This window comes from Martes martes, assembly GCF_963455335.1.
Source record: "Martes martes genome assembly, chromosome: 1".
NCBI lineage: Eukaryota > Metazoa > Chordata > Mammalia > Carnivora > Mustelidae > Martes > Martes martes.
In genome coordinates this window covers 217,023,350-217,042,415 of record NC_137888.1, presented here as the reverse complement: position 1 = coordinate 217,042,415, position 19,066 = coordinate 217,023,350, and the positions used below count along the sequence as shown (strand labels likewise).

General features: G+C 65.5%; 2 protein-coding genes across 4 annotated transcripts; both read left to right on the top strand.

Moving 5' to 3' along the window:
* Positions 1–10,450: 10,450 nt before the first annotated feature.
* Positions 10,451–12,601, top strand: LOC308355200 (neutrophil elastase-like; the record flags this gene model as incomplete). The annotated part of the gene is made up of 5 exons (XM_080823239.1): positions 10,451–10,517; positions 10,908–11,064; positions 11,320–11,461; positions 12,009–12,239; positions 12,401–12,601. The coding sequence occupies 5 exons, from the start codon at positions 10,451–10,453 to the stop codon at positions 12,599–12,601; spliced, it is 798 nt and encodes a 265-aa protein (XP_080679365.1).
* Positions 12,602–13,985: 1,384 nt separating this feature from the next.
* Positions 13,986–16,996, top strand: CFD (complement factor D). Of its 3 annotated transcripts, none has more exons than XM_080804327.1 (6): positions 13,986–14,133; positions 14,931–15,228; positions 15,751–15,907; positions 15,993–16,137; positions 16,284–16,541; positions 16,781–16,996. In XM_080804327.1, the coding sequence occupies exons 2-6, from the start codon at positions 15,171–15,173 to the stop codon at positions 16,940–16,942; spliced, it is 780 nt and encodes a 259-aa protein (XP_080660453.1). In that variant the 5' UTR covers positions 13,986–14,133; positions 14,931–15,170; the 3' UTR covers positions 16,943–16,996. The 3 variants fall into 3 exon arrangements, with proteins under 3 accessions (XP_080660453.1, XP_080660454.1, XP_080660452.1); XM_080804328.1 differs by having other exon boundaries at positions 13,991–14,068; XM_080804326.1 differs by having other exon boundaries at positions 14,057–14,159.
* Positions 16,997–19,066: the final 2,070 nt, after the last annotated feature.

Here is a 19,066-nt window from a genome sequence, read left to right as displayed (position 1 = left end):
ATGGCATCTGGTACATTCACAAAGTTGTGTGACCATCACTTCTATCTGATTCCAGAACATTTCATCAGCCCCAAAAGAAGCCCCAGCCCCATCAGCTGTCACGCCCACCCCTCCCCCACCCCTCCCCCAGCCCCCAGACCCCACGGCCCCCTTCCTGTCCCTGGAGGAGCCTGTTCTGGGCGTGTCACACGCGTGGACTCACCCCGCGTGCCCTTCTGTGTCTGGTTCCCTCCCTGCGTGGCGTGGGCTCGGGCTCCGTCCCCGGGGCCGCATGTGGGGGCCTCGCTCCTGCTGGTGGCCCGGGGACGCTGCCGCACGTGGGGACTGCATGGCGTGTCCGCTCACGGGCGGTGGGCACCGGGGGTGTCGCCTGCCGCCAGTCATGTCACGAACATGCATGTGGATCTAGGTCATGGTTCGGTTCTTCACCTTTGCTGGGAGGGGAATTTCGGGGCCACACGGGAATCCCATTTGATCTTTTGGGGGGACGGTCTGCCCGGCGGTCCCAGCATCCAGAGGAAGCCCGAGCAGGGCGCGGGGGCTGCTGGCTGCTCCCCGGGGAGGAACCATCGTCCCGCCCGTGACTGATGGACGGGAGCAGCTCCATGGAGCCTGGGGAAGTTTCCGTGGCTCCCGTTATAAATAGGCCGGTGTGAGAGACGGGCTGTGGGGCGGGCAAGAGGGTCTGGACTCGGGACGAGGCGGCCCCACGCCCGCGGCCACCTGTGGCACCTTCCAGGCCGCGCTGTGGTCAGGGCCACGCTGCCCTCGGGACAAACGTGTGGGCCCTTCCGCGGCCGCTGCCCCCGCCCCAGCCTCCCCCGCCCTTGCCACCTGCCCTTTTCTTCCGACGGGTTCCCTGCACTGCTGGCTCTCCGAGCTGGGGCGTCTTCATGCCCGGGAAGGCGTGACTGACCGAAGCCCCCGGCCCCATGGCCGTCTCCCCAGCTGGGACACGTGCACCATCTGCTTCCTAAAAAAGTCCATGAAACCCACGCCTGCGGCGAGATCTCCCCAAACAAAGTAGCGACGACAACCAGTGTCGGGTCTCTTGGCCAGACACTCAGGCCTTTGTTGGTGGGAGCGGGGGACTCGGTTTCCCCAGCCCCACGCTACCCCCGCCTCACTCCCCTGAGTCAGGGGCCCCTGCTCAGGCCCGCTTCACAGGCAGACAAACTGAGGCCCCAAGAGAATGCCCCATCCCTTCGGGTTTCAGGTTCCCCTCGGTGCCAGAGGGACAAGAGGCCTCGTCCGAGGGGTAGCGGAGGCCAGGCAGACCAGGACCCCCAGCTCAGAGGGACGCGGCTTCCCCCACACCCTGCAGGTGGCACCTCTAGGGTCGTTGGGGCCACGGGACCCGGGGCAGGCTGGCACTGACCCCGCACGGCGGGCAGTGGCTGCAGGTACCCCGCGTCCTCTCGCAGCCGCTGTCCCCGCTGTGCTGAGGGTTCCTTCCCGGCCGGGAGCCAGCGCGGCCCCTCGGAGAGCCCACACTCCATGCGGACTTTCTGTCTGCCCTGTCCTCAGTTTGGTGTCCTCCGTGTGTGCACGCCTTCCGTCCGAGGAAACCAGGCAGCGGGGGACACGGCTTCACCCCAACAAGGTGGCCTGGGCTGTGAGAACCTGAGCCTCTGTCCCCCCACCTGCTAGCCCGGGTCGGGACAGCGCCGGCCCCCGCGAGCGGGTGAGGGTCCAAGGCCAGAGAGCCTGGACCGAGCGGGGCCGCAGCCGGGTCCGGCGTAAAGGGGCCCAGAGTCTCTCTCCGCACGCTCCGGAAGGGGCCGTGAGGGCCGCTGGGCGCTGGCTCGGGACGGAGGACCCCGGGTGGCCCGGCCGGGACACTTGGCACCTGCTCCCTTTTTGGACAGTCGAGCCACCTGTGTGGGAAATTTTCGTCCAAGACTCGTTTTAAAGGCCCGACGCCGCAGTCTGCGCGGGTGGTGGTCGCGGTTTCCCTGGGGACACGCGCCCACAGAAACCCGCCAGAGGGGCTGCTCCCCACACGTACCCCTGCCTGGGAGTCGGCCGCACCTGGCCGGGGGGACGGGCGCAGGCACGGGTGGGGTGGGAGAGAGAGCGCATCTGCTGGAGAAGACCAGGCCCGGTCTAGTGGGGAGGGGTCCCGGCCCTGGGCCTCAGTGTCTGCAGACCGGGGAGGGGCCCGGAAACCCACAGATGTTAAAAAACAGTGTTTTAATTGAGGTAAAATTTGCAGAACATAAAATTCACCATGTTAAAGTTACAATCTAGTGGCATTAGGTACATTCACAGGGTGGTCAGCCATCACCTCTGTCTACTTCCAGAACGTTCCATCTCCCCAACGGCAGCCCCGTCCCCGTCAGCCATCACCTCACACCCCTCCCACAGCCCCCAGCCCCCACAAGCCCCCTTCTGGTCCGTGGAGGAGCCTGGTCTGGGGTGTCGCACACGTGGACTCACACCCCGTGTGGCCTCCTGTGTCTGGTCCCCTCCCTGCGTGCTGTGGGCTCGGGGTCCGTCCCCAGAGTGGCGGGTGGGGGCTTCGCTCCTGTCCACAGCTGGGGGATGCTCCCATGCGTGGGGACCGCACGTGTGTCTGTTCATCTGTCAGCTAACGGCTGACAAGCTCCTCTGTGTGTTTGGTAACTGAAGCCCTATGGGGCAGGGCTGTTCTCATCGTCCCACTCGGCAGCTGGGGAGACTGAGGCTCAGGAGGCCATATGTCCACCCCAGGACCCCAGAGCCCAGTAGAACCCGAGCCCAGGCGGCAGGTGCGTGTCTGCTCCCAGAAGAGCCTGGGAAATGAGGAGGGGCTGAGCCGGGTTGGGTGGTGACAGGGACAGGGACAGTGACAAGGGTGACAAGGTGCCTTCCCGCCCTTACCTCACCCTCGCTGTGGGTCGAGCACCTTCCAAACATCACCGCCCTGAGGACGGTGCTATCGCTGTCCCCACGTCACCAGTGGGGAGGCGGAGGTCTGGGCAGCTCAGCCCAGCTGGCGCGGTGGGGGGGCTGGGCGCCCCATGACCCTGCGGTTTCTGCAGGCGCACGTGGGCCCCCACGCGGGCGAAGGTGGACGCCCCGGGGTGCGTGGACACAGGGGCTGGCCCGATGGAAGGCATGGCCCGTCCAGAGGGCAGAAGCCAACCGATGTCTGTGGGGGACAGACAGAGGGACGCAGCCAGGCTGAGGGTGTGCCAATGCAGAAACCGAGCTCTCGGAGCCACCGGGCAGGGCTCCAGGTCAGCACCGTCCGCAGCGGCCTCGGAGGCGGTGACCCAGGAGCCCCAGTGTCGCCCGTGGGTCTCCTGCCAAGAACGCAGGAGCGCTGCCCACCGCCAACCGCACACTTGGGCCCCTGCAGACCGGTGAGGTCCCTGAAAATATCGCCAAGGGACAGGAGAGGCCGCGGGGTCGTCCCGGCGCGGAGGAGACAAGGGACACCAGGCCGATGCAGGAGGCCACCAGCCTGCAGTCCCGGCTGTGTCGGGGGAAGCCGGCGGCACAAACCTGGGGCGTCCTCTGACTTCGGCAAGCATGATGTCATTCCAAAATGAAGAGTTAGAAAGCGTTTCCTTTTTTGTCCCCAAGTTTGGTGAGTTCCTCTCTCTACATTTCTGCAGGTTTAAACCTCTCAGTTAGAAATAAATGCATAAACATTTCCTCTTAGGGGCGCCTGGGCGGCTCAGCCTGTTGAGCGTCTGCCTTCAGCTCAGGTCGTGATCTCAGGGTCCTGGGATCGAGCCCCGCATCGGGCTCCCTGCTCTGCGGGGGATCCTGCGTCTCCCTCTCCGTCTCCCTCTCCCTCTGCCTGCCGCTCCCTGCCTGTGCTCTCGCTGTCAAACAAGTAAATAAATCAAATCTCAAAAACATTTATCTCCTCTCCACCTGGACTTCTCCTTGCAGACATGGACAGAGGGTCGTTCACCGTGGGGGCTCTGGGGCTGGGCTGGGGTGGAGCCACGTCCCTGACCCCAGCCCCTGGGCACCAGAAGCTCCAGTGCGGCAGCCACAGACGCCCGGACACTGCCCCGTGTCCCCTGGGACACAGTCACGCCCCTGCGTCCTCCCCGGGGTGCGGTTCTAACTTCCCGCGCTCCCCGTGGTCCCAATGGTGCAAGGAGGAAGTGGGGGCGGCAGGCAGGGGGGACCCCTGGGGCCCCAGCCCCACCACCGTGGCCCTCACACCCGCCCTGCTGGCCACGCGTTGGGCCACGTGTCCGTCTAGCCGCCTGGGCCCTGCTGATTCTGGGGGAATGTGCCCGCAAGCCAGTCCGTCCAGGGCCCTCAGGCCGAAGCGGGGACACTGAGGCGGGACCAGGGCAGGCTCCACCTACTGCCTGGATGAATGGGGAGGGGAGGGACGCGAAGACAATGGGGCATCTCGGGGCCGCTTGGCCGTTTCCGCGTCCGTCAAACGGGCAGAACCTCGCGGCTGCCCTGGGGAGGAAACGTGAGCTCCCGGCTTCCGTAGGTGCCGGTGCGGCGGGGGCGGGGCGGGGGCGCGAGGGGGCGGGGCGGCGGGGGGCGCGAGGGGGCGGGGCGGGGGGCGCGAGGGGGCGGGGCGGGGCGCGAGGGGGCGGGGCGCGAGGGGCGGGGCGGGGCGCGAGGGGGCGGGGCGGGGCGCGAGGGGCGGGGCGGGGCGCGAGGGGCGGGGCGGGGGCGCGAGGGGGCGGGGCGGGGCGCGAGGGGGCGGGGCGGGGCGCGAGGGGGCGGGGCGGGGCGCGAGGGGGCGGGGGGACGAGGGGGGGCGCACAGCACAGCGGAGGGGGTAGCGGCCGGCGGGCGGGTCAGTGACGAAGGTGCTAGAGGAGGCGGAGCCAGAGGCCGTCCAGAGCCTTCACCCGGATGAGGATGTTACGGGCCTCAGTTTCCTCATTTGGAAAATGGGTCGCCTCACCGGCTTCCCCCTCCTGCTTCTTCAAACCCTCCCTGGCCTTCAGGACCGCGCGCTGCCACCCCCGGAAACCTTCAGAAATACTAAGGATGTGGCTGCCAGGCTCCCCCGCCCCCCAGCAGTGGCTCTGCCCGGACCCACGTCCTTCCGCCGGCAGACCCCAGCGACATGTGGACAAGCCACGGGACACCCATTTTACAGATGGGGAGACAGAGGCTCCAAGAGGTCCTGGGTCTGGGTGAGGTCACACCGTGGCTTTGCCCTCTCCCAGTCTGGGGGCTCCCTGGGCCCCAGTGGTGGCAGAGACCATGCGTGGGCCAGAAGCTGAGCCCCACTCACGGCCCTACATGGCGGGCATCTGTTCAAGCTCTGTGCTGCCCACTGTCCACCCCCTGCAGTCCTGTGAGCCGGCCCTGCCCTGGTGTCTGCTGGGAGCTGGCCCTGCCCTGGGGTCTGCAGTGGGGAAGCAGCCCTTCCCTGGGGTTTGGGGGGGGAGTCAGTCCTGCCCTGAGGTCTGGGGGGAGCTGGCCCCATCCCAGGCCACCCCCTCCTTCCCTCTGCCCAACCCTCTTGTGCCAAACTAGGTGAAGCCTTTCCCCTGCTGCGCAGCCTGAGCCGGTCCCCTGGTGTCAGGACAGGGCCCAGGAGGGCTGAGCTCAAGCCACGTGTCCTGACCCCAGGCCCAGCACCCCTCATACCTCGGGGCAAGAGCGCAGACCAGACGGTCAGGCCCTCCCAGGAAGCTTTGGGGAGTCTGTGCTCTGGGTGTCTCGGGGGCAGGGGAGCCAGTGAACAAGGGGCCAGAAGACAGGCGCCTGGTGGGTGTGGCGCCTGGACCCGCCCCTGCAGGCCGCGAGCCCGCCTGCCAAGGTCAGCTTTGCTCACTTGTTTGAAGTCAACGGCGATGCCATGCGCAGCGTTCAGTGGGTGGGCAGGGCCGGCAGGCCTGCAGGACCCCATCACTCAGCCCACAGTATGCATTTATGGAGTGCCTGCTGTTTACAAAGCCCCATGCAGATGCTGGGACACGGCCGGATGTGCAACTGGCTTGGCAACGACAGAGTCACAGCCCCATAGTCACCCTTTGGGCGCCCCTGCCTCCAAGCCTGGCCCTGGCCACCCCAGCCTTGCTGCCAACCTTACCCTTCTTGGTGTAACTTCCACCCGCCCTGCTTTCCTGCTCACCTCCACTCCACCTTCAGTCCTCCTCCCCTAGGCCTGGGCCCTCCCACCCTGAAAATTGGCTTCCCAGGGCAGAGGCAGGATCCCCAGGGCCTAGCATAGGACCAAGAAATCAGCTGGCACTCCGTGCTTTGTAAGTGAACTAATCAACCAACGTGACTGATGTTACAAGGCAGAGGCCCCTGGAGTCAGAGAAAACAGCCCTGGCAGGGTTTAGAGGGTCAGCTGGGCAGGCTCCCCGGAGGAGGTAACTTCCAGGTGGAGCCGGAGGGTGAGCGAGAGGGGCCAGGTGGAGGGGACAGTGTGGGCCAGTGCCGGAAGAGGCTCTTTGGCGTAGGCAGGACGCGCATGGATGCAGGGGGGAGGTTGTGGGGTCGGCCGACCGCGCTCTGCCCCAGCCGGACTTCCCCGCCGCCCTCCATGCCCAGATGGTGGGGGCCCCGTGCCCCCAGCAGGACCGGCTGGTGCCCCCAGCTTCCCGGACGCCGCCTCACCGTCGCTCGCTCCAGCCCCGGCATCTGCCCTGGACGTGCGTGTCCCCAGCTCCTGGCGGCTTGGTCGCGTGGCCGGAGGGGCTCCCGAGGGGCCTGGGTGCCCTGGAACAGAGGGACTCTAGGGACGGCCCGGGGGACGGAGGGTGGCCGGGCACCCACTGAGCAGCTGCGGCCGCACTCGGTGTCCCCACCTGGACCTGGACGGGGGGCTTCCGTGGGGCGATGTGCCGGCCGGCCTCACCCCCACAAGGCAGGGTGGGCTGAGTGTATGCAGCAGCCTTCGTGGGTCTGGGGGCTTCCCCGCCTTGGGGAGGTGTGGGTTAGGGTCATTTCGGTGTTGTTCTGGGAGCCACAGCCCAAATCCAGGGGCCGCGTATGCAGTGCGCCCTGCTCTCCCCTGGCCTTATCTCCCTCCTCGTCCGCGCATCGGAAAGATCCAGACAAACATTTACCCCTAGCTGGCACCCCAGCCTCTCACACCGTGGCCACCTGGGCCCAGCCCGGGTGACCCACCCGCCTGTCCCCACCCTTCCTGGAGGACTCAGCCACCCCTTGGTCTGCAGCCACATCCCTCAGACTGTGGACCCCTTTGTGGTCTGGGACGGTACCACCCCCCAGCGCTCCGGCCGCCGCCCCCCCACCGTGGACGGGGCCCGTGCGGGGTGTGAGTGTGGCCCCTGAGGCCCCCCACCCCTCCCGCAGAGGCCCCAAGCCAGGGGGCGACCACAGCCCTGAGTCGGGGAACTGTGTGCAGAGTGTGAGCAGGAGGCGGCTTCCTCCCTCCCCCGCCCACAGATGGCCCTTGGGCGCGCGGCAGGGTTCTCGGGAGCCCCGTACCCTACAGCCACGTCAGCGAAAGTTGAAACTCCTTCCCAGGCTTCTGCCTGGCCTTTCTTAGTGCGGACAGTGGCCGAGGACGCCCAGCACCCCTGTCCCCGAGCCCCAAACTCAGGAATGGGGGGGTGGGGCAGAGGCCTGGAGGGCCCCGGTCACGGTGGCTCTCACTTCCCGGACGCACACGGACTCGGGTTTTAATCCAGCCCTGCAGGGTGACCCTGGTTAAGATGCTACCCGTCTCTCAGGTTCCTTGTCTAGAAAATGGAGTCACCCCAGACATTTCGCAGAACTGTCCAGGGAGCCCCACCCTGGCCGTCAGGGACCAGCCCTGTTCTCCCAGCTCCCAGCACAGGGATCATTAGGGAGGCTTCCTGGAGGAGGTGGCCATGACCGAGCTGACTGCCGCTGCATGGAGAGGAACATAAGGAGAGGGCCGCAGGCAGGGGCACAGCAGGTGCGAGGGCTCAGCCTTAGGACCAGCAAGGCCAGCGGTGTGGATGGGACGAGGCAAGGCCAAGGAGGAGGGCAGGTCAGGGGGCTGCGGGGTCCCGGAAATGAGCTGGGCTGGGCCTAGAGGAGAGGTCGGAGGCTGGGAAGAGGTAAGGGTCCTTGGCCAGGAGGGGGCGAGTGGTCGTGGCAGGGAGGCCGTCAGGCCTCAGAGAGGGGACACACGGACTGGGAAGGTGGGGCTCCCCTTCTGGGTCGGCTCTGCTGCCACCTGGCGGCAGCGCGCGCCTCGGCGCCACCCCCACCCCCAACCCCTCGCCCGCCCTCTCCGGAGCTCTTGCCGCGGGGCTGACCTGGCGGGAGGGGGGTGGGGGCAGGAGCCCCGCGCTCAAAGCAGCCTGCCAGCTCCGGCGTCCTGGCCCGATCCTGGGAAATGTTTGCTGAGGAGCCCAAGGCAGGGAAGTGGTTTCCCTAAAAAGCCCAGAGGGACCTTTAGTGCCCAGAGAAGGAGGTCGGGGAGGCTTGCTGGAGGGAATGAAGCCCATTGATGGGAACAGAGAGCCCAGAAATCCGGCCGCCGCCACCCCGGTTTCCCGTGGGCTCATGCCTATGGCGCTGGCTCGGAGACGCGGGCTCGCAGCCGGGATCAGACCCCAGGAGGGGAGGACTGGGGCGTCGGGGCGATTTGCGGGAGGTGGGCTGGGCTTGTGGAGACTCAGGGACTCACAAAACCACAGAGTCGAGGCCTCTGGGAGTGAGGGTCCCCTGGAGGCCGGGGTCTGCGCCCCGTGGGGCCACCCCCCATACTCAAATCACTTTCTTACTGTGGCCTAACTCAGACCTAAAGTGCACGCAGCCCGCGGGCGCCAGGCCTGTTTGCCGGCACGTGCCTCGGAGTCGCCGGTCACTCTGGTCTGGAATTAGAGCCTCCCCGGCTTGTGCTCCCCAAAGCGTCCCCACCTGCCCTCCTAAGGGAGGTTAATGGTTAACAACCCTCAAGGACAGCACTTTCTTGTCTCAGGACTTCAGAAACCTCCGTTCTTTTCATCCTTGGGCCAATCAGGAGACAGAGCCTGGTGTGCAAGCTGTTGTCCTCCCAACGGGGACACTGAGGCACAGAGCACTAGAGCCGGTGGCCTGGACCCGTGCGGTAGGCAAGCGGCCACATGAGGGTATGAACCCAAAGTCAGCACACTTGACCACCGTGACACAGATGAACGTGGTATACAGATGGTGCTCAACAGATGCAGCGTTGGTTAAATCGGCCGTCCCTGCAGAACCACCTCCTCCAAAGACAGGGCTGCCTCCCCTCTCCCCCATCCCCAGACTGGAAAGGGGTTCTTACTAAGTGCTCTATGGTCCCTTGAACGAAGCAGGTTGGGGGGACCCTGCCAGGAGGGGAGGGGGCAGGCCTCGTCACTGTGCATCAGACCAAGGGGAGGGGATAAAGAGTGGACATGGAGCACCTGCTGTATGCCGGGCTCGGGGACAGCAGGGCTGGTGTCCTCACCCCTGCAGAGTATGGGATTCACTCGTCTGTGGCCACGTGGGACAAAGGGGACCCCCATGGTGGCCCCAGTTCTGGGCAGCCCTGGGGGCCCCCCCGCCCCCCCGCCCCCCCCCCCCCCCCCCGCAGGAGGATCCGTTGCTCCTTCCCCTGAACCTTGCCCGAGCCGGAGAACGTTGCTTCTTGCGACAGTGGCCGGCAGGCTGTTGGAGCTGGAGCGTCCTGGGGGAGGCGGGAAGTGGAACAGGGGTCATGAGGGTGGGGGCTGGGCCCTGGGGACCCCAGCTCCGTTGTTCCACTGAGTTCCTCTGCTGCTCCAGGCAGGAGCGCCCCAGCCTGTCGGCCCGGGCCGGAATCCAGGACCGCCAGCTGGCCATGCTCGGGTGGGAAGGGGGTTCAGCGGCGCTCAGGGAGTTGGGGACTGGGGTTGCTTCCCAGAATTTCTGGCCCCACTGAGAGTGAGCTCTGCCTGAGCTACAGCCGGAGAGGCTGGAGGGCCCAGCCCTGATCAGGAAGGGCTGCAGACCCCACCCTGCTGTGAACCATGGGGCCTGGGGCCGGCCCCAGATCTCCTGGGGGTCACTGGATGGGAACTCATGGGGGAGGCCCTCGCTCTGCTTCGTCTCAGATGGGGGCCCAGCAGCCTTGCCGCCCCTGTGGAATGTCAGGACCTCGCACGGTGCCCTGGGTAAACTGAGGCACGTGGGGGCCCCAGCCAAGGACTTTTGGGCCTAGGGTGCCAGATTTAGTAAACACACAGGACACCTAGTTCTATGTGAATATCAGGTAAACAGGGACTAACTACAGACAAGTGTGTCCTGTGCAATATTTGGGAGCTAATTATACTAAAAAAAATGTTTATCTGACCCTCCCATTTACTCGTGCAGCCCTCGCTGAGACCCTGCTGGACCCCTCGTGCACCCCTCAGACACCCCTCACGCACCTCCTCCCACCCTCCTCTTCCCGTCACTCACCTCCCGGGGTGGGGGAGAGGAAGTGGGGACACCTGGCCCCACTGTGGGGCCCCTGTAACGGCCTCCAGGCATGGGGCTATAAGAGGGACGGGTGGGCACGGGGGGGCAGACACGCCAGAGCCCCGGCCCCGCCATGACCCCGAGCCACAGCTCCTCCAGACCTACCCTTGTTCCCCTGCTGCTGGCCGCACTGCTGGGTGGTGAGTGGGGCCACGGGTCTGTCTGTCCGTCCCTCCCCGCCTGCCCAGACCCTGGGGGCCCCTCGCCCTTGTCGGGAGGTAGCAACTGGACGAGGGGGCCCGTCTGCAGAGGAGGACGCCGGCTCTGAGTGCTGAGGCCGCCCAGGGAGCCCGGAGCCGGGCTGAACCAGAGGTCGCACCCTGGGGACTCCGAAGCCGTTGGGTCTCAGTCCAGCTGTGCCGGGTGGAGGTGCAGGTGGTGGCAGGTCCTCTCTGCCCTCAGGGCCTCAGTTCCCTCACCGGGGCTGCAGGCCCGTGAGGAGCCCCCACCCTGCTGTCCCATCGGAGGACACCCGGCCCGCAGGGCTCCTCCATGGCCCTCACCGCTCCACCCCCTCCCGGTGTCCTCAGGCCCAGCCCTGGCCTCGGAGATCGTGGGGGGCCGCGCGGCCCGGCCCCATGCATGGCCCTTCATGGTGTCCCTGCAGCGGCGCGGAGGCCACTTCTGCGGGGCTACCCTCATCGCCCCCAACTTTGTCATGTCGGCTGCCCACTGCGTGGACGGTCTGTGAGTCCCCCCCATCCTGCCTTCCCTCCTTGGAGCCCCGGTCCCACATCTATGTGTGGGGAGAGAGGGAGACCGGGAGCCCGCGTCCCCCCGGGGGTCTGCCCCGAGCCTGCCCCGCGCCCGCCCCGCGCCCCATGAGCGCCGCTTCCCCACCAGGCCCCCCGCCCCAGGGCTCAGATGGGGCACAGCTGAGCTCTGGGGGCTCCCCACCACCGGGGCCACCTCCGGTCACCTCCTGTCTCTCCCTTGCTTGAGGGACTTCCGGTCAGTGGTGGTGGTGCTGGGGGCACATGAGCTGGGGCGGCGAGAGCCCACCACGCAATCATTTGCCATCCGGCGGGTCTTTGAAAGCGGCTTCGACCCGCAGAGGCTGCTGAATGACATCGTGATCCTCCAGGTGGGAAGCCGGGGAGGGTGGGGAGGGGACGCCCAGGGCAGGACTCCCGGGGAGGGGGCTGGAGACTGCGGGACGTGACTGGGGCCCCGGCTCTAAGTGGGTACGTCACCCCGTTGTGCCTCAGTCCCCACCTCTGTAACAGGGTGAAACAAACCCCACCTGGCAGGGCCGTTGAGAAATTAAATGAGATCATAGGGGAAGCTCTGAGCCATTGTCGATCAACAAACTTATTTTATGTGACCGAGCACAGGGACAGCTCCTGTCTTTGTGAAACGGGGCAAAATTCCCCACATTCAGCTGGCGGGAGATTTAAGGAGGAAACCCTCTCTTCCCCAGTGCTTGCAAGTTATGATTATTGTCTGAGAATGTTCTGGAATGCTGTGTTTTATTGAGTACCTATTGTTTACTGCATTCAAGACGTCCAGAGATGCTCTGAGCCACTGTGGTCGCTCCCACTGTAGAGATGGGGAAACTGAGGCCCGGGGAGGGGAGGGTCATGGCTCCCCACCCCCTGGGACGCTCTGACGCTCCCTCCGGCCCACTGCAGCTCAACGGGTCGGCCACCATCAACAGGAACGTGCAGTTGGCCAGGCTGCCTGCCCAGAATCAAGGCGTGGGCAGTGGGGTCCCGTGCCTGGCCATGGGCTGGGGCCAGCTGGGCACGGCCCGGCCACTGGCCAGGGTCCTGCAGGAGCTCAATGTGACCGTGGTGACCACACTCTGTCGCCGTACCAACGTGTGCACGCTGGTGCCCCGCCGGCAGGCTGGCATCTGCTTTGTGCGTACCACCAGCCCCTCCCCCTGCGTCCCCACCCCGCTCCTGCTCCCAGACACCCAGCCCCCCAACACCCCCCACCCCTGTCCGTCTCTGTGGGAGGGCTCCGGCGGGGCTGGCCCGAGCCCCAGACACCGGGCCCCCAGCCCTGTCTGTCTCCACAGGGGGACTCTGGCGGGCCCCTGGTTTGCAATGGGCTCGTCCAGGGCGTCGACTCCTTCATCCGCGGGGGCTGCGGCTCCGGGATCTACCCAGACGCCTTTGCTCCCGTCGCCCAGTTCGCAGACTGGATAAACTCCATCATCCGTCGCCGGGACGACCGGCCGCCCGTCCACCCACGGGACCCGGCCAGCAGGAACATCTAGAAGGGCTGCCCCAGGCCGGGCCCTGCCCACACGGCCCCCTTCGCATCACACACAATAAAAACCCTCTCTGTTTTGTACGAACGTGTCCGGGTGTTGGTGGCTGTGCCGCTGGGTCTAGCGGGGTCTCTAGCATCTGGGAAATCTCAAGAGTGTGCTGTCACCAACGAGCGGCAAACTCAGGGCATCAGGGTAGGAAGCCCCTTCCCCGCCCTCATGGAAGGAGCCCAGTTGCCATTTCGGTTCCCAGGCTCAGCGGGTGGAATTAGTGCTGCGGGGGGTGATGGCGCCCGGCAGGAGCTCCCTGAGGGTCGCGGGGCAGGACCCGCCCGTGTTCACTCAGCGGGCCCTCTCTCTGGCCCTTGAGGCAGGTCCTACTCACGCCCCGTTTTACAGATGAAGGACTGGGGGTCCAGACAGGTGCGAGGCCGCGCTGCCCAGGAGCCCAGGTTTGAGTCCCAGCTCTGTGACTTTGGGCAACTGGCTCTCTTTCCCTGAGGCTCAGTTTCCCTGCAGGAAGGAGGGAGGTAAGAGGTCCAGGCCCCAGACCAGCCTCAGCCCCGCCCACCCCTCTGACCTCCACTTGGCTGGGGGTCACCCGCCTGGGCTCTCCTTCTTCCGGGCTTTGGCGCTCCCTCCGCTCCCCTCACCACACCTCCTCCCGGGTCCTGTCCGCTACGGCGTCTGCCCTCCAATTTGCTCCTCCACGGAACACTGTAGTACAGCCTAGCGGCCTGTCCATGCCGCTATCATCTATCTATCATCTACCTACCTACTTATTTAAGAGACCGAGCACAGGCAGGGGAGGGGGAGCAGCAGGCAGAGGGAGAAGCGGGGAGCCCGACGTGGGGCCGGATCCCTGGACCAACCCAGGGATCACGATCTGAGCCAAAGACGGATGCTTAACCGACTGGACCACCCAGGGGTAGCTTCCAACGTCACACTAGCGGTCTCTGCTCGCCAGCACAGCCTCTGGGGGTATTCAAGGTTATTTATTGAACTGTCCTGTCTTGCTGAGTCATTCCCAAATTTTGTCGCAATTTGCAACTCTTACATAATCTGGACTCCATACCCTAACAGGCTTTTGTTCAGAGTTTCTGATTTTAATAAGTAAACATGTTAGGAACTAACAAATCACACTGGTTGTATTTTTTTCTATTCTTCTGTGTATGAAACAGTCCACTGCAGTCCACCCCACCCTTGTGGTCCCAGCACTGGCCCCGCCATAGGTTCACAAGACGTTGATCTGTCATCCCCACCTTATAAAGGGCCATGTAACCCACCTTGTGCTCATCAGAGCCTGCCATGCCTTGCTCACAGTGATTGGTTTGGGAGGGGACATGCAATCAAAGCTCAGTGAACCAGACGCAGCCTTGAGAAGCTGGTTAGAATGAAGGTGAATTCTGGGAAAGGGCCCACTGAGCCACTGGGCTGAGTCTGGGGCCCCTGGGCCCACAACAGGAGAGCCTGGTGAGCAGAAAAGACACCAAACAGGAGAGGAGAAACCAGAAACATAGAAACCTGATATTATTCAGGTACCTGGGTCAAGCCACACCTGAAGGTAGACCCTGAAATTTCCATTTAAACTTCCTTGAAGACTCCACCGAGTTCAACTTGATTGTTCTGTTTCTTTTTTTTTTTTTTTTTAATTTATTTGTCAGAAAGAGAGAGAAGGTACAAGCTGGGGGAAGGGGTAGAGGGAGATGGAGAAGCAGGCTCTCTGCGTGGGGCTGGATCCCAGGACCCGGGGATCATGAGCTAAGCCGAAGGCAGACGCTTTCACCGACTGAGTCACCCAGGCGCCCATGTTCTTTTACTTTCTCAAAAAGATTGTTATTTATTTATGAGAGAGAGAGAGAGAACAAGCAGGGGGAGGGGCAGAGGGAGAAGCAGACTCCCTGCTGAGCAAGAGCCCAATGTGGGGCTCGATCCTAGGACCCCGGGATCATGACCTGAGCCAAAGGCAGCCGCCTCATCGCCCCTTAACTTGGTTTTTCCATCACTCGTATCCAGCAGGCTTCCCAGCTGCCCCTACGCGCCGCCTTTCTAATACTCGAGTTGTTGGGGGTATCAGGCCCAGAACCAGCAGGGACAAAGCCATCAGATGACCTTTCCACCCCCACCCAACCTCCTCTCCCAGTTGGGGAGGAAGAGAAAGAAGGGAGGGGCAGAAGGAGGAAGCTGGTTGTTTACAGCTCCGGCCTCCAGCTGCTGTTGGGAAACTTTGGGGCTGGGAGGGCACCCTGGGGAGCCTGGGCTAGTGGGGGGGGGGCGGCCAGGGCAGGAGAGGCTGGAGGGTGGGTCCATCCTGCTCTGCTCTCTGCCCGTCCAGAGGGTCTCCTGCCCACGCGAGGACCAGCCCTGGCCCAGCCCTCCAGCCGCCTGCGCACTCTTGGGGTGGAGCACTGAGGGGGCTTAATCCCACTGCTGGGGAGGCGGGAAGCAGGCCAGGCAGGTGCCGCTTTCCCCAGCTGGACGGCTGCCCACCCAACAGACGGCTGGGCGGAAGCACCGCCCCCAGCCACGGCCCTACAAGTGCCCCCTCACCAGGCTCCAGCCACACAGCAGCAACATGGCAGGCCGCTGGATGCGCCTGGTGACTCTGGTCCTCCTAGGAGCCGCCGTCTGTGGTGAGTGGACCTGGATAAGGGGACAGCAGGAGTCCCCAGTCCGGAGGGCAGTCAGGCAGCCAGCACCCCCCTCCCCCACTGGCTCCACTAGGTGGACAGGAAGGGGGACAGAGTCCACGTGAATGGAAGGCTCTCAAGTGCGGGAACATTCAGAACTTGGACCGTAAGGCCTGAGCTGCCCCCACAGGGAGGATCCGTGGCTTCACGGGGCTGCAGGGGACAGGACTGGGGGCCAGCAAAGCCGAGGCCGGCAGGACCGCAGCCCCCCTCAGCTCACATCTGCCTTGAGGCTGTTAGGCGCAGTGTGCAGGCGGGGGGATTTGCCCCAGACCCCACCACTCCCTATCATTATGTCCGCTGGCTGTGCCCCTGGTCCTCAACGCGGTTTGCAGCTCTGGTGGGCAGAATCCCAGGCGTGGGCTGCAGCGGGGCCGGGGGTCGGGGCGTGGGGGGTTGGACGGAGGTGTGCGGGCCCGGCGCGGGTCAGCCCCGAAGCGCTCAGGCCCACCTGCCCACCCCCAGCGGCGCAGCCTCGCGGGCGCATCCTGGGCGGCGGCGAGGCCGTGTCCCACGCGCGGCCCTACATGGCGTCGGTGCAGGTGAACGGCAGGCACTTATGCGGCGGCTTCCTGGTGTCCGAGCAGTGGGTCCTGAGCGCGGCGCACTGCCTGGAGGAGGCGTGAGTGGCCTGAGGCGGAGCGAAGAGCGCGCGAGGGGGTGGGGGTGGGGTGGGGACGCGGCTCTGAGGTGGACCCCACTCCCAGGGCCGACGGGAAGGTGCAGGTGCTCCTGGGCGCGCACTCCCTGTCGCAGCCGGAGCCCTCCAAGCGCCGGTACGACGTACTCCGCGCAGTGCCCCACCCAGGCAGCCGGCCCGACACAATCGACCACGACCTCCTGCTGCTGAAGGTCAGCCAAGTCCAGCCGCACCCCCTCCTGCCGCACGCCTCCCCGCCCGCCTCCCCCGACCCCCGACCGCCGTCCCACCGGGCCAGCCGCGCCCGCTCCTGCTGGACGGCCCCCGCCCCGACGCTCGCTTCCGCCCCGTCCCGCAGCTGTCAGAGAAGGCCCAGCTGGGCCCCGCCGTGCAGCCCCTGCCTTGGCAGCGCGAGGACCGCGACGTGGAGGCCGGCACGCTTTGCGACGTGGCCGGCTGGGGTGTGGTCACCCACGCGGGCCGCCGGCCGGACCGCCTGCAGCACCTGTCCCTGCGGGTGATGGCCCGCGCCACCTGCAACCTGCGCCCGTACCACGACGGCGCCATCACCGCGCGCATGATGTGCGGGGAGAGCAACCGCCGCGACACCTGCGCGGTGCGCGGGGGCGGGGGCCACGAGGGGGCGGGGCCACGAGGGGGCGGGGCGTGCGGCGAGGAGGACCCGGGGGCGGGGCTTGCGGGCGGGCGTGGCCCGAGGCGGGAGCCCGGCCGGGGTGGTCCCCGCCCCCGGGGGCGGGGCTGGACCGAGGTCCGGACGGGTGGGGAGGAGAGGAAGGGCCGGGGGCCGGGGGCCGGGGGGTGCGCGGACGCAGCGCTCACGGCCCGTCCCCACAGGGCGACTCCGGGGGCCCGCTGGTGTGCGGCGGCGTGGCCGAGGCCGTGGTCACTTCGGGCTCGCGCGTGTGCGGCAACCGCAAGAAGCCCGGCATCTACACGCGCTTGGCGAGCTACGCGGACTGGATCGACGGCGTGCTGGCCGAGGGTGCGGCCGCCTGAGGGCTCCCGGGGGGCGGCGGTCACGGGGGCCAGCAATAAAGTTCTGTCCTGCCAGCGCCCGCCTGCCCTGACCACGCGCCGCCGGCTGCGGGGGGAGGGGGCCCGGGACCCGAGGGCGCCGCTCCACACTTTGACCGCAGCCGGGCGCCCCGACTCTCCCACGCGCGATCGGGGAGGGGCTCACGTCCCAGGTGCCCCTTCCCCTCCCGCGGATGTCCGGCCTTCCCAAGCGGGACGGGAGGGCCCACTGCGTGCGACGCCCCGCTCTGGGCTGAGCCTTAGGCTCGCAGACCCTCCGAAGTCAGTTGTGTTCTTACGACCCATGTCCCACATCGAGACACTGAGGCTCGAGGCTTCGCGACTCTCCTGGGGTCCCGGGAAGCTTCCGGGCAAAGCCCGGATTCGGCCAAACCCCTGCACCTGCGTTCGGGGTCCTCTCCAGCGGCTCCCAGGGTCACAGCATGAGTTAGGTTGATGGGTGTCCTAGAGCAGCCAAACTGACTGGCACCCTGGGCCTCAGTTTACCCTTCTGGGCAACGACAGGGAGGTCAGGGGGCAGAACCCAGGCCCTGAGGCCCTTTACTTTCTCCCACCTGGATGAGGAGTCATTGAGACCCAGCACCTGCTGGCCCCAGGTGACAAGCTTGGTCCACCAAAGGGGTTCACGACTTCCCTTTTGTTGAAAAGGAGACTGAGGGTCTGAGAGGTGAAGTCATGGGCCCCACTGGGGGTTGGAGAACAGGGGCTGGAACCTGTGGCCAAGTTTCACTTTCCTGCCATAGAGTGTTCACCTTGGGAGTCATACTCTCTGTATGAAATACGCACTTAGTGAGCACCTAATGTATACTCAGTCCTGGGCTGGGCACTGGGGACAGACGCCTGCTCACAGTCATTTAGTCCCATAGCCCTTCTGAGGGCCATGGGGCTCATGGCTTCCTGCCAAACTTAACAAACTGTACGGAAATCCAAGGGAAAGGGAAACGAAAGTGCTGGTCATTCAAACACAGGAGACTCATCCATTCAGCGGGTATTTCCTGAATGAGATAGTCCAGGTTGGGGGTGGGGTGGGGTTACCAGACTTGGCAAATAGAAATACAGTTATGTCCAGGTAAACGGCAATTTCAGAAAAACAACTTGTATCATGAGTAATCACACGGTATTTGGGACAGGCTTGTACTAAAACATTTGTTCATCTGAAATTCAAAACTAGCCAGCACGGTGGCAGGCTGACGACCCGACGCTGGGGGCCCAGACCCTGGCACCTGCAGGTCAGGAAGGGGACAAGCACTGGGGAGGCCTGCCCCACCCTGCCCTGTCTGGGGGGCCCGTGGGCGTCCTCAGCGGCCTCCCCTGGCGCATGGGCTTCCTCACAGTGGCTCGGGCTCCAGGGAGAGGGGCCGCGGGCAAGGCCATGTCCACCCATGAGGAGGCCACGGGCATCGCTTCCGCAGACTCGGACGCAGGCGTGGGTGAGCCCTGCCAGACCCGAGAGGAGGGGACCCGGACCCACCTCTTGGTGGGAGTTGTGTTCATGTCTTAAAACCACAACCTTAAACCCGTGAAATGTGACCGCGAAACGGGCCTGCTGCCCTAAAGCAAGTAACCAGCTTAAACAGCAGGACTTGAGAAGGACACATGGCAGAGAAGAGGAGGGCCCAGCGGGAGGCGAGGGGCAGAAGCCCGCAGGAGCCCCAAACCGGAGCCACAGACGCTTCAAGCAGAGGGGGCTGGGCACCGTCCGGGAGGGGGCCCCGTGGAGCCCTTCTCCGGGAGGAGAGGCTGCTTCCCCGCTCCCCAAAACCATCCCCGCCTCTGCCCTCTGTCTGAGGCAGACCAATGATTGGCACACTGCCCACCCTGGGCTCGGATGGCTCCGTGCGTCCCCAGGGACCACACATCCAGGCACGCCTTGGCCACCGGAGGATGCCCTCGGGGTCCCTGTGTCACTAAAGGGGGACCGCCGTGGTGATGAGCAGAGCGGGCGGCGAGGCAGGCAGCAGGAGCCCACCAACTCCGTCAAGGGCCAGCTCCCCACCTTCAAGCCTGCCCCCAGGGTGGGCCCACGAGTGCCAAATCCCCACAGAAAGCATCAGCTCCGATAGCCGGCCCTCGTGGGCGACAGGG

Coding starts and splice junctions, on each gene's coding strand:
- CFD (XM_080804327.1), top strand. CDS start 15,171: ATGGCAGGCCGCTGGATGCGCCTGGTGACTCTGGTCCTCCTAGGAGCC. Junction 16,138..16,283: donor ACGACCTCCTGCTGCTGAAG/GTCAGCCAAGTC, acceptor CCCGTCCCGCAG/CTGTCAGAGAAGGCCCAGCT. Junction 16,542..16,780: donor ACCGCCGCGACACCTGCGCG/GTGCGCGGGGGC, acceptor CCGTCCCCACAG/GGCGACTCCGGGGGCCCGCT.